Source organism: Acomys russatus, chromosome 10 (genome assembly GCF_903995435.1).
Source record: "Acomys russatus chromosome 10, mAcoRus1.1, whole genome shotgun sequence".
NCBI lineage: Eukaryota > Metazoa > Chordata > Mammalia > Rodentia > Muridae > Acomys > Acomys russatus.
Genome location: NC_067146.1, coordinates 3,468,819 through 3,482,930, shown reverse-complemented (window position 1 = coordinate 3,482,930; position 14,112 = coordinate 3,468,819). Strand labels below are relative to the sequence as shown.

At 40.1% G+C, this 14,112-nt stretch overlaps 1 protein-coding gene across 1 annotated transcript in view; it reads right to left on the bottom strand.

Annotated features, from left to right (window-relative positions):
• Nucleotides 1-11,463: 11,463 nt before the first annotated feature.
• Nucleotides 11,464-14,112, bottom strand: part of Kdm7a (lysine demethylase 7A) — a 64,018-nt gene continuing 61,369 nt past the window's right edge. Inside the window, exon 20 of the mRNA XM_051151682.1 lies at nucleotides 11,464-13,368. Within this exon, the coding sequence (XP_051007639.1) occupies nucleotides 13,274-13,368 (95 nt within the window). The 3' untranslated portion in view covers nucleotides 11,464-13,273. The remainder of the gene's footprint in view (nucleotides 13,369-14,112) is intronic.

The window sequence follows — 14,112 nt, the reverse complement described above, 5'->3', positions numbered from 1 at the left end:
TCAGGGTAAGAGAGGCTCAAGCACACCCAGCTAATTATATCATAATTAGTCTGTTGGAAGCTAAATAAAAACCTTCAGAGTGGTAAAGGGAGGCAACTAACTCATTGTGTGCAGGGAAGCCTCAACAGCTGATTTACCATCAGAAACCATGCATATTAGAAGGTAGTAGGGGGCTGGAGAGATGGCTTAGAGGTTAAAGGCACTGACTGCTCCACCAGAGGTCCTGAGTTCAATTCCCAGCAACCACATGGTGGCTCACACCCATCTATAACGAGATCTGACACCCTCTTCTAACCTGCAGGTGTACATGCAGGCAGAGCACTATATACATAGTAATAAATATTTTTAAAAAGGTAGAAGGATGGATGTTCAGTGCTAAGAGAAGAAAGGAAAACTCAAAAGAATTCTATATTCAGAAAAACTATCTTTCAAACATGAAGTCAAATGTCAAGTCATTGTCAGATAAAAGCTGACTGAGTGGGCTGGAGAGCTGGCTCAGTGGTTAAGAGCACTGGCTGCTATTGCCAACGTCAGTTCCCAGCACTCACGTGGCACAACCACTTGTCACTGGGGATCTGATGCCCCCTTCTGGTGTCTAAAGCTGATCCATGCCCATACACATACATTAAAAATAACAAATTATATGTTAAAAAACTGACTTAGTTGCTAGTATTAAACAAAAATACTAAAGGGAGTCTTTGAGCTGAGAGAAAAGGCCACTGAGTAGTAACTCGTTCTCAGGAAGAAAGGAAAGGCACCAGTAAAGGTGACTGTGGGGAAATGAAAAGCTTTCATTTCCTTCCATCTGATTTTAGAGGCAATAATTACAAACATTACAAATTATAAGTGCAGAGCTAGAGAGATGGTTCAGGGGCTAAGCTGCTCTTCCAGATGACCTGGGCTTCCCTTCCCAGCATGATGGCTCAGTAATTTCAGTTGCAAGGGATCTGATGCCCTCTTCTGGCCTCCTCACTTAGATACATAAAATAAAAGCTAAAAAGTTTGCAATTGATAAACATAACAATCTACAGATCAGGTAGGTAAAGAATGGAATGAAATTAGAAATCAATATCAGGCACAGATGCAGGGAATTCACAAATGCGGGAACGATACAGCATACTCTTAGTAAGTTAAAGAGGAGCTCATAAAGGAAGTTAGAGCTCAGATGTTACGAGTACCTGCTGCTCTTCTAGAGGACCCTGGTTCAGTTCTCAGCACACACATGGTGGCTCACAACTCCAGTTCCAAGAGATCCAGTGCCTTCTGGCCTTTGTGAACATTCATGCACGTGGTGCACAGACATGGATGCAAGCAAAAACACCTATGCATAAATACTTGGAAAAAATTAAATCTCGTGAGATGTATGCAAATGTTTAGGAAAAATGAATAGCTGTTAATGCGTACACTGAAAAGATCTCAAATCAATAACCTAATATCCTACCTTAGAAACTAGAAAAATAATATCCAAAAGAAGTAATACAGTAGAATAGAAATGCATTTAAAACTAGAAAAAGAATGCAATGAATCATTAAAACCAAAAATTAGTTCTTTGACATTTTGAAAAAACATTACCAAATCTTTACCTAGAATGACAAAAAGACTAAAATTAATAAGAATGAAAGAGGTCATTATTACTGAACTTATAGAAATGAGGATTATATAATTTTTATTAGTTTATTAAATTTTATAACCTAATACCTTCAACATTACAGTTTTAATGTTTTTTTGTTTCATTTTGAAGATTTATTAATTTATTATTATGTATGGTGTTCTGCCTGCATGTACACCCACGGGCCAGAAGAGGGCATCATATCACATTATAGATGGGTGTGAGCCACCATGTGTTTGCTGGGAATTGAACCCAGGACCTTAGTTCTGAATTGAACTCAGGACCTTAGTTCTGAATTGAACTCAGTCAGTGCCCTTAACCTTTATCTCTCTTAAGCCATCTTTCCAGCCCAGATTATATAATTTAAGTTATATTTCTCCTTTCTGTATTTGATGCTTGATGTCTGACTCTGGGCTGAAGCCTAAACAAACTCACTGGGGTGTGCCTTTCACTTGCAGAGGACTAATTTGACCCTACTCCCACAGCCACCTCTTTCCTTGCCATATCTTACCTTGGGTTTTCACACCCTGGGCAGTTATTTCCCGTCAATAACTGCTCCAGGTTCAGGTTTCAAACATTAAGAGAGAGCCAGCCTTTGTGTTCCCCACAGGCTGATGAAATTATTCAAATTAGCCTATCCCAATTTACCCTTCATCACCTGTTCTTTCTCAAGGACATCTCTCCCAATAAAAGTTCTAGCCCATGTTTCCCCTGCTCTCTGCCTCCTCACTTACACTGGTATTTGCCTGTGTATTCCTGAATGGCACAGTACACTTTTTTTTTGTAGAGTTCTCTCAGTATAAAAACTTAATATTGACGACAGTTGTGTCTTGCCATACTAAAAATTACATTTAGTATGTGTAAGGATGCACAAATCATACCACATGTGGAGGTCAGAGGACAATTTTTTTTTAAAGACAAGGAAGGTCTCTTTGCTGTCCTAGAGCTCACTCTGTAGACCAGGCTGGCCTTTAACTCACAGAGATCTGCTTGCCTCTGCCTCCCGAGTGCTGGGATTAAAAGCATGTGCCACCACGCCCAGCCTCTGTTCTGTACCTCAAAGGACTGGCATCCATGGTCCCTACATGTCCAGCTTCCAGAGAGTATGCCTGGGAAAGTACTAGTAGAGGTTCAGAGAGCCAAAAGGGACAACCTACTGTCGGCATTCCACGTGGCCAGCCATACCATGCTGGAACCCAAAGCTCCTGTGCATTTTGGTAATCCATCCTTCCCTAGCAGTAATAGCCCCTCTCTTCTAACTACTAAGCCTAGAATGCCTTTGGCATCCCCTTTTGACATTGTAAATAATGCTTTTATTAAACTCTGTAACTATTCAATTTGAGAGTACCATGTGCATCTTCGAGGAATCTCCACAGATAACTAGGCTGAAGAGAGATACTAGTAGTGAGGTCCTGGAGCAGAAGCAGGACCAGGGAATAGCATATGTATGAAGATGGTTGGTTTTCCCTTGGCCTGTGAGGAACTACCATATTAAATGGAGAAATTAAACAGTTTCTCTAATTCTTTTCAGTGCCTAAGTCTTTGGTTAACACCTGTTGATTTGCTTAGCTTTGTTTGTAGTGTGAGGACCGCTTCAGTGATGAACAAAAGGACAGTATGGCTTTTCTCACCTCTTCACTCTGCTGTGGTGAAACCATTTCCAGGGCAGGGCAGTGATGCCATAACAATCTAGGTGAGGATCTGATGTAAGCATGTGTAAGTGATTACCACCCAGAGGTAACAGTCCCTGTTAACAACTGGTACACTTCATTCCAGGACTAGAAGCAACGAGAAGCAGCCGCCAAAGGTTGGGTCAACTCAGGAGAAGGATGTAAGGTAGACACCTGTACCTCAGATAAACCACAGCCCAATGAGGTGTTAAGGGAAGGTGAGTCCATAGTAATATTAACATGTGTACATCAGTCTCTCAGTAGTTGAGACTGGATTGATGCAAAGGGGTTAACAGTAAAATTTGTTTATTTGCAGTTAGCTAGAAAAAAAACTGGAGGTCTTACTAAGTGTCTGAACGACTGGATTCCAGTGGGATGTCTTGCGCAACAGGTGGTATAGTACAAAGTGTGCAAGGAACAGCAGTAGGGAACTTCTAGAGTCAGTTAAACACTAAATTTTACTACTGTGAATTATTTTCCCAAGTTAAATCTGCTTTTAAAACCACCACCAAAGATAAATAAATGAATGAAACAACAACAAAAACCAAAAACCCTTTTGGAATTTAGATATATTACTACTTATAGAATAAAATTTTCTGGCTGGGTGGTGGTGGTGCACACCTTTAATCTCACCACTCAGGAGGTGGAGGCAGATTGATCTCTGTGAGTTCCAGGCCAGTCTGGTCTACAGAATAAGTTCCAGGACAGACAGGGCTACACAGAGAAACCCTGTCTCAAAATAACAATTTTTTTTCAAATTCTAGCATAAAATGAGTTTGAAGTTACAACATATCAGAATTAGCACTTTTAAAAAGTGTAAAGGGGGACTGGAGAGATGGCTCAGCAGTTAAGAGCACTGACTGCTCTTCCAGAGGTCATGAGTTCAATTTCCAGCAACCACATGGTGCCTCACAACCATCTATAATGTGATCTGATATCCTCCTCTGGCCTGCAAGTGTACATGCAGTTAGAGCTCTGTATACATAATAATAAATCTTTTTTTTTTTTAAGTGTAAAGAAGGGGCTGGAGAAATTTTTTTGTTTTGTTTGGCTTTTTGGAGACAGGGTCTGTGTTAGCCTTGGGTGTCCTGGAACTCATTTTGTAGACCAGGTTGGCCTCTTAACTCACAAAGATCGGCCTACCTCTGCCTGCTGGGATTAAAGGCGTGCACCACCACGCCCAGCCCTGGAGCTGGAGAGATGTTTCCTTGTTTAAGTATACTTTTCTTGAAGAGGGTTAGTTTCTCAGCTGCCCATATCAGGCATTTCACAACTATGCCAGCTTACATAGGATCTGACTCTGTTCTAGCCTCCATGAAACTGCACACACCTGCCATAATTAAAATCTTTTTTTGGGGGGGGGGTTGGTTTTTGTTGTTGTTTTTGTTTGTTTGGTTGGTTGGTTGGTTGGTTTTTCCAGACAGGGTTTCTCTGTATAACCGCTCTGGCTGTCCTGGAATTTACTCTGTAGACCAGGATGGCCTCGAACTCATGGAGATCCACCTGCCTCTGCCTCCCAAAGTTCTGGGATTAAAGGCGCACACCACCACCGCCCGGCAAAATCTTTCTTTTTTTTTAAAAAAAATCATGTAAAAGACATCTTGGGAACAGATCGGGAATAGCCTGGACAATGGGAGCACCGAAGTTACAGAACAGGAGGAGACTGGCGAGGCTGTGGATGGTGGGCCCCCAGCACTGAGATGGGCCTTTGGGTTTTTTTCTTCTGTTAGAATGACCCACTTTTGGAGCTGGGAGTAGAAAATGGTAAAGGAACAGGCTTCCATGTAGGAGAGACTGTCATATCAACTATCAGGGCATGGGCTGTCTGGTGGAGAGATGCATCAGGCAAGGCCTCTGTTCATCCTCTAATTCTCAGCTTTGGAAGTACACTGAATTAATGTTTAGAACAGTGCCACTCATCCACTGCCTGTTTATAGCCTACCTTCTGTACCACAAGGTGAGACTAGTCCTGACAGCACCAGTGGTCAGTGCATAAAGGACACATTATACAATGTTTAAAAAACAACAAAACAAAAAACTAGGGGTGTTCCTTGTATGTTGAGGGAAGATCTCTTGCTGAAACGGGAACTCAGTGACTCAGCAAATGTAGCTAGCCAGCCTGCCCCAGGGATTGCTGTACATCCCGGGTTGTGGGTCATCACATCTGCCTGGCGATTGTGTGAGTGCTGGAGATCCTAGCTCAGTCCCCCTCACTGGGCTATCCTCTCACCCCAACCCTGAGTTCACCAGAACAGTAGGTGAAGATGGGACTTGATTCTTACCTTCTCGGTACCCTAAAATAGTTCATTTCTCACCGGGATACTGTGGGGAAAAATAAAAATATTGTCTGTACTTAGTGAGTACTCAGGGTGAAGTAATGCAGACTTGTGATCTGAGTCCTGTATCAAAGCATCCGGCTCCTCCCTGTAAATCTGAAAGAGGTCAACACCAACAGCCCCTGGGATTTATTTCCTAGTTACACAAAATGAAGCTGAGTTTGTGAAGATGAGTTGTGTTCTTTATTTCACTGTAATAGGTGACCATTAGAAAGAGTATCTCCTAGACCTATGAAGAGTTTCTCAAGAACGAGTTCCTACAGTTGAGGCTTCCGTCATCAGTCTGTAAGATGACTCATCTTCATACCGGAGGTACAGAAAGCACTGGGAGCCACTGTACAAGCAGCTGCAGTGCCCCAGACCCCTTTTCTGCGGAGGGGGTGTGTGCCAAGGATCCTAGGACTTCTGCAGCCTTGGTGTCCATGAGGGGCATTCATCCTGACTCCTTTTTGAGGCTTCCCCACTGCCCATGAAAGCACTCTTAGTGTTCCTCCCTTCTTGACTCCACTCCTTCCCTCCAGTGCAAGAACTTATACCCTTTTACCTCATCCTTGACTTGTCTCACAGGCCCTGTGCCCAAAAGCAGGCCAGCCTTTCCTCCCAGGAAAGCACTTACATACTTTGCTTAGTAGGTAGTTGACCCTTGTTTTCCTTACCTTTTTTTGTCTCACAGAAGCCCCCTGAGGCCTAGACTTGGTTTGTCATTCCCATAGCACTTGCTGTAACACTACAGGTAGTGTAATCTTGTGAGCTATGCAGATGGGAACAGTGTCTGATCTTAAGAACTCAACCATTAAAGAAAGAAAGAAAATAGTTTTATAACAGAACTAGAGAAGCACCCTCATCTGTCTCGACGCTACAGTCCCTTCTTGCCAGTCACTTAAGATTTTCTCCCCTCTTGGCCATCACTCTTCCCCAGCAATAACCTCTAATGAAAGAAGACATTACTTTTCATATTTAAATCCTCAGAACGTAATGGTTTCCCACATTCTAGTGTCTTGAGATTCAGAAAAAGGGAACGGCAAGTCAGGATTGGATATAGAATTCAGATTTTTTTTCTTTCAGAAACACATTTATACAACTTTCAACATTTATACTTTTAAACAAAATGAGCAAAAATACACTGAGTGCTAAAAAAAAAACAACAGAAGTAGTACAATTTTAATTTCAATATTTTAAAATACAGAAATTAGGAAGTAATACTAAATACAACTTTAAGCAAGTCACTTGTCTTCTCTATAATAATATAAGCTACTTAGAGACTTACAAATTCAGAGTAAAACAGAAACAAAATAAATACTGTACACTTTCCCTGCCTGCAGGCAAAAGATGGGAAATACTGTTCTGAATACAAACAAATGCTCTTAAAGCTTCAGCATCCCACTCCCAGCCACACCCACTTCCACTGTCACAGCGTGTGCTTCTGTAGCCAAATGACACGTGTGCATATTCTGACTGCCTACACACAGATGAGACCCGACTCTGCACACCTGAAACAAGTAACAGTCACTGGGACCATGGACTTAAAAGACAGTAAGGAAAGTCAGGCTAGCAAAACATTACTACAAAACTAGTAAGTACCTTTAGCCAACAACTGTCCTTTTTTCAAATTTCACAGAGTTAAGACCCCTAAAACCAATACTACCCCTCCCCATTACCACCCTCCAACACCCCAAAAGAAAAGTTGCTGAACACTGGCAAAGTTAGATGTTTCACAATAAATGTGAAAGTTCATACTATATAATCTCTTAGAACGAACCTTTTCATCCTTTCCACAGCATGAAACTGTTATGGCTTAATTCTATTAAAAGTAGAAAAGTCTTTTCCAAAGGAAATACAGCCTGCAAAGATGCACATGCATTTCCTATCAGTGCTATTTCATACTTAAACTGCATGACTCAATTGTGCAGTCAGGAGCTGTTTTTTGAAAAACTGAGGTTACAGCATTTGATTTAGTCTAACCATAAACTGTAAGGCCCTTAGTTTGGTTTAGGTTTCTTTTGCAAGATAAAATAACCTTGGGGTTCACTTAGCAAGTTACACCTCAGGTCCCTGACTATATTGTGTAAGTTATATGCATGCTTTGTGAAAATAAAATGTTACTTATGAATCTTAAGAGGGAAACATTATTCTAGGGAAGGAGTCAACTCTGTAGTTGATAGAGTTGATAGTTATATAGTTATAGAAATGCTGGCATTTCTTAACATCAACCAAAGAAATATAAGCATATGCCTTGGTTATTTTATTCCTGCAAAATAGTATATATTCTAGCACTTACGATAATTATTTTGGTAAAAAACATGGAGGGAAAATAGGTGATATTTTGAAAAAAAAAACTTTGAAGACAAATCTTTTGTGATTAAGTTCCATGTATGACTGCTTTCTGTAATGAAGAAAAGTGAATCCAGAGTGTCACAAGTCTTGCATAGGTAAACTACTTGGAGGTCAAGGGCTACGTGGTAGCCAGGGTTTCATTAATGAATAGTGCAGAGCAGGTAAATATGTTGGAAGAGTCATTGGATACATCTTTTAAACGGTTTTAAACAAAAAGTGTAATGTCACAGTTAAGACAACGAACGGCCTTAAACTAGAAGGGCACCAAAGGTGACAGGGGGAACCTAAAAAGGGTTTCTCCAGTGAGTTATTTGCTTCACCCCAGTAAAGAGGGGAGACTGTTATAGAAGAAGAAAGCCGTGGTAGTGATGATATGCCAGCTGCTTTGGAAATAGGCATTTGCTTCTTTAAAACCTTAAAGAAATGTTTACAGAAAGGGTATCAAATATTTATTTCACTTATGGCATGAAAGCAAAATAAGGGGAAGGTTAGTAGTAAAGCTGCAGGATGCAGGGTAATTATGTTCAACAGCAATTTAGGGAGTATGTATACTAATTCTTCTTGTTGTCTAGTTTCAAGAACATATATGGTCGGCATCCACAAGTTCAGCAGAGGCTGCAGGGTCAAAGAATGGGGTCTGTGTAAGGAAACAAGGTATCAGAGATCCCAAAGCCACTGGATATCCCTAGACAAATCTCTGTCCTATCTGAGTTACATCCTTATTGAGTAGCTTTCTTGGACAAAAGACATGATGCTTAGTTTTTGAGGTTGTATTAGATGAAAGTCTAGGATACTAGTAACAGAGCCTCAGCTCCACTGGAACTCTCTGGTGCTAGGGATCAAGCCCAGGGCCTTGCACACATGAAAGCAAGACCTTCTCTTTTACATAGGTAGCAATTAGTGTAATATATAGTGGGAAAGACGAATTTTTGAGATATGTTTAGATTTGCATTATGAAGTTCATGTCTCTCGTTGTGAAAACTAAAACCGCACATTTGCTATGATAGCTCTTTCCAGCAGCAGTATTCTAGGCCATACCACAGTTCCCACCAGCTCTCAGGCAGTGTCTCACCACTGCAGAGCTGCTTCTGAAGCACGCCAGCACTCATTTCTGAACACATCCAGTTTTGTCTCCTTCCTAGTCTTCTCCTGACTTCCCTGGTTGTTATAGTACCTGACCTACCGATGTCTTTGACAAGTTTTTTCCTAATCACTTTATTTTTCCCCTAGTCCCACAGGTAGCTGCCAAATCATCTTAAATCCACAACCTATTTTATCTTTAGTACCTGAAGAAGAGTGCATACTAATTCCTCTTTTAGAAAAACCTAAGGCTAGCTTTTCTGTTGTGCTATCTAACCACCGATGACATGATCATGAACATTATCTCACTCTTCTGTCCACAGATGAGCTCACTTCTCTCTTTTCACTTCAAGCATAAAACCTGATTCTAATTCAGCACCTTGTTTGGAATGTTTCAGGTTTTTAGGTAGCACACCCTGGGCATATATTTGAGATCAAGTAAGTGTGATAAATAGAAGCAGTTTTCATTTAAGATTTCCTCTACAGGTGCATTCATCATCAGTTGTAATTTAATAGTTAACTAAGCATGACGTAATAGCTCAAGAATATTGTTCTTCACTGATTATCACTAAGTAGTTTTATCCAAACTTAGAAACAGGGAAAACTAGGGCTTAGAAATAAGACTTAAGAGTAATTTACTGACTCAGGGTTGCTTGACTGACCTAAGAGGCAAAACATGGACTAAAATGCAGGTCTCTTGTTTCCTTCTGAGCTATCCCACATCCTTAGGTTACCAACAGAAATGGCTAACTTGTGGAATTCTTCTTAAAAATTAAAGAACATGGGTCTTTTATTTTTAAATGCTTCCACTTCTACAGTGGTACATCTCAACTGAAACTAATGAAGTTGGACTTTTTTAGTTTGCTTTGTTCTGTTTACAAATGGGTCACCTTCTGCTCAAGTTTGCTTAGAAACTAAAACAATACTGCTAACATTCTGGAGAAGACACACCTTCACAGGCAGACAAAAACTGAAATTGAGATTCCCCTACAGTACTAACTAGTTCTGGGCACACAGTAGAAGGCTGATAAATACCTGCTGATCTAATATGAATAAATAGAGAAAAATACACTCAAAAGGAATTAATTAGAATTAGTAAAACACAGAATAGTATTCAAGCTAAGTATTTACCAATATAGATGGACTGTCTGTCTCGTCTAAGTGTGTGATTTCAGTACGTGGTTGGATTGTGTGCTTTAAAAATGGAGCTTTATTAATTTCAAAGTATTCCAAAGATCCTGAACTACTAAGCTGCCAGTTTTATATTGTTAATGATTCACCAATACTGGGGAGCATAATATTATATAATTCTGTGAATTACAGTACAGTAGATCCCAGGTTAAGGGTCACTTAGCTGAATTAAGACAGGCTCACTACTGCAATTAAAGCTGCATGTGTTAAATCATTAGTTTTCAATTTTACACATTTTATTTGCTTTTAACTAAATGCTATCACCATTGTTTTCTTAAGCTCTGGTATACTGGCTATAAATGAGACTATGAGAAAGACTGAAGCTACCTATTACTGTTGGGCCCAAATCTTAGCGGTAGCCACACCTCAAAGTCCAGCCATTTCTGTGAGATAAAAGAACACATCACAGCTAGGGAACTTTATAAGGTTTGACTAGAAAAATCACTGACTCCTATGGCTAAATTTTTATCAAATCAGAAAAAGATACATGGATTCTCTCATAGTGGCTATATTAACTAGCTAAAAGCTTTGTAATTTAGTCAGTGGGCTAAAATGATTTTTAAAAAATGAATCCATAGTCACTTAAAAATTCCATATACTGGCAACTCAAAATTAGTGTTTATCAGCCTAAGGTCACAGGATAGATACTGACCTAATCATTCTTATCTCTTAACCCAAATAAAAATGTGTGTTCTAACAATAAAACCTCTAAGACCTCACAGTGATACAGTGTGGAAAGGCAAGCAGTCAGACAAATCCAGATTTTTGCATCTTGAGATACAACCACCAGATGACTGCATCCTTCTCTCCACTAGTTATGGCATAGTGTAGGCAGGAGTTAGGGGTACTGTCTAGAAATACTAAGAATTCCATGAAAATCCTTCTTCCTGCCACCCAAAATAAGATTGAATCTTTGGTCCAGGCAATCTGGACCAAAAAGGTGAATTTGTAACTTCCTTATCCCATGAAATAATAAGGGGCGGGGAGAGGAAACAGAGAGACAGAATAACAAATACTTCTCTGCTGGGTGTGTTGGTGCACGCCTTCAATCCCAGCACTCGGGAGGCAGAGGCAGACAGATATCCATAAGTTTGAGGCCAGCCTGGACTACAAAGTGAGTTCTAGGACAGCCAGAGCTATTACACAGAGAAACTCTGTCTGGGGGGAATGGGGGGGGGCGGGGAAGAAAGAAGCCAGGCGTGGTGGCACACACCTGTAATCCCAGCACTCAGGAGGCAGAGGCAGGTGGATCGCTGTGAGTTCAAGGCCAGCCTGGTCTATAAAGTGAGTCAAGGACAGCCAAGGCTACACAGAGAAACCCTGTCTCAAAAAACCAAAAACCAAAAATGGAAGGAGGAGGAGGAAGAAAGATAGATAGATAGATTTCTCTTTGGAGATACATATTTTCAATGCAACTAGGAAAGATAATGGTACATAATTCTTTTCTCTAAACTTAATGCTTAATGCAGAAGAAAAAGTCTAGCTACCTTGCTGAGTGAAAACAAGACAATCCATTACACAGGCGTATTTCTCCATAAAAATAAACTTCATGTTATTTGCCTATGTTGTCTTTGTAAGAATTTGTAAAATGTGATACCATCAAACCCCCAATATCATTTTTATGCCATGAGGGGAAAATGGGAAGACTAAAAGCTATTATAAGTGGAAACTTGCACTTATAAAAATTGTACATAAAGGAGATAAATTATTATCTTAATTAAGTTCAACCAGACACTTAACCTCCATGTGCCACTAGCCTAAGACAGATGGAAGAAACTGCAAAAAGCACCCATTTTACTCCAAATCTGTATTGAAATAATTCATAAAATTAAAAAAGTAAAACACACACACACGAATCTATTCCAACATGCTTGCTACTTACAACTTAATATAGTATAATCCTATTGTATTCTGGCTTTTATGCAGATTTGAACATCCTAAATCAAACTGTATTTTTAAAAAAAATATGTCTAGATAATAAAAGCATGGTAAGATATAACCTGTGGTAGATGTTGGCTCTTCCAACAACAGCAGTATTGAAGAAGGCCCTCTGTAATTATAAAGGTTTTTGGAAAATCTACAAATAGGACATTTTAACCAAACTTATACTTTCCCCATAAGCAGGGAAAAGATATTAAAGCTGTTCTCTTTGGGACCAGATATCATCAGGAAAAATGAAAATGAAACAAGCCTGTTTCTTTACATGTAGAAGAAAACCACAATGTCAAAAGAAATGAGAAATGAGGACTCTTTATGTGGTTCTTATACATTGGCTATGAGGTGTGTTTCCCTGCAAAGAGAAGAGTCTTGGGTCATCTCAAAACATTGGGGGGGGGGGCGGGGGTGCAGAGGAAAAGGTGGGGTGTAAGGGAATCAACCTGGATTACAGTATGCACCTTGGATGTTAGCAAAAGCGAAGCTAATAGCTTATAAAAAACACACGAAATATATAAAATAAAACGATTTCATATACATCTTAATTTAAAATAATTAATGCATCAAATCCCTGTTTAAGACTTTAACCTGAATATCAAATTTAAGAGTCCAGACTAGCTACTGTTACTGTGGCTCTTCCCCACATGTAACACACACACTATCAAAAATAATTTAAAAACCTTCACATTCTTAAATCTAAATTAGTGAGATATTTCTCCAGAAATCTTCCAAATAAATAGCTTTAAAAAAGAATTTAAAAGCTGTTAACTTTAAAAAAAAATCTGTTAAATAAATTATTGATAATTCTTTCTCCTACTACTGAAAATAAATCAAGACACTACCAACAACAAAATTAAATTCAAGCCCTGACAAGAGACCCTTTTACAGTTCAAGGTCTCTTTTTAAGGTTCTACCCTCCTCCTTCCTCTCCCCCACCAGGTCCAAAGGGTTATTGCTGAGTGGGTGTGGCACAGTGAAAATGCAGCATCAGGTCCATTCTGTTCCGGGCAGTATTACTGTACACACAAACTGCTCCAAGCAGGGGATGGTGGAAACTCCAGGCTCCCACACCCCAAGACTGCCCTCCAAAGGGAAGAGTGACTGCAAAAGTAGCTCTGTCACACGAAGAAACGTGCATGGCCATTTCTGTTCAATTTAAGGATCTTCCCCAGACGTTGTTTGGCTGTTGCCATTCCTTTTTTTGGACGTTTACCTATAAAACACCAACAACACTGTTAATACTCATAAAAAGTGTATTTGTCATGTGATATCTGGAAGACTTAAGACTTAGAGAGCTTGTAGTAAACAAGCTGGTTAAGTATTCCAAAAGCAGTCACGTCTCTGAGCTTCACACTTTAAACCCAAAAAGAGAAAGCCAGTGTCCTTCTAAACTATTGAAACATAGTCTCAATTTGTTGCAGAAACGCAAGGAAGTGGATTGCGACTTGATTCCCTCCCCATGAACCATCATCACCTCAGGTCATGCTCTCTCCTGTTTCTTCTGTCACTTCCTTTAACTCAGTCTAGCAACGCCTCATCCTTTTTAAGAATCTGCTTCCTCCTAAGCCTCTGGAAGGCACTCCTTTCCTTTACGGTCCGCTCAAGTATCCTCTCATACCCATTGCTATCATGCTGTTGTCCATAATGCAGACAATGAGTGTAGAGCAATGGTTCTTAACCCCTGCGTTACAACCCCTTTGGAGGTTGAAAAGCCCTTTCCCAGGGGTCACCTAAGACTATCAGAAAACAGCTACTTGCACTGCAATTCATAACAGTAGCAAGATTACAGTGATGAAGAAGCAATGAAAATAACTTTATGGCTGGGAGTCACCACACCACGAGGAACTATATTAAAGGGTCACAGCATTAGGAAGGCTGAGAACCACTGGTTTAGAGAGAGTACCTACCCACCACCACTACCTTCACACAGAGTTACAAATACACTTAACCTGCAAAC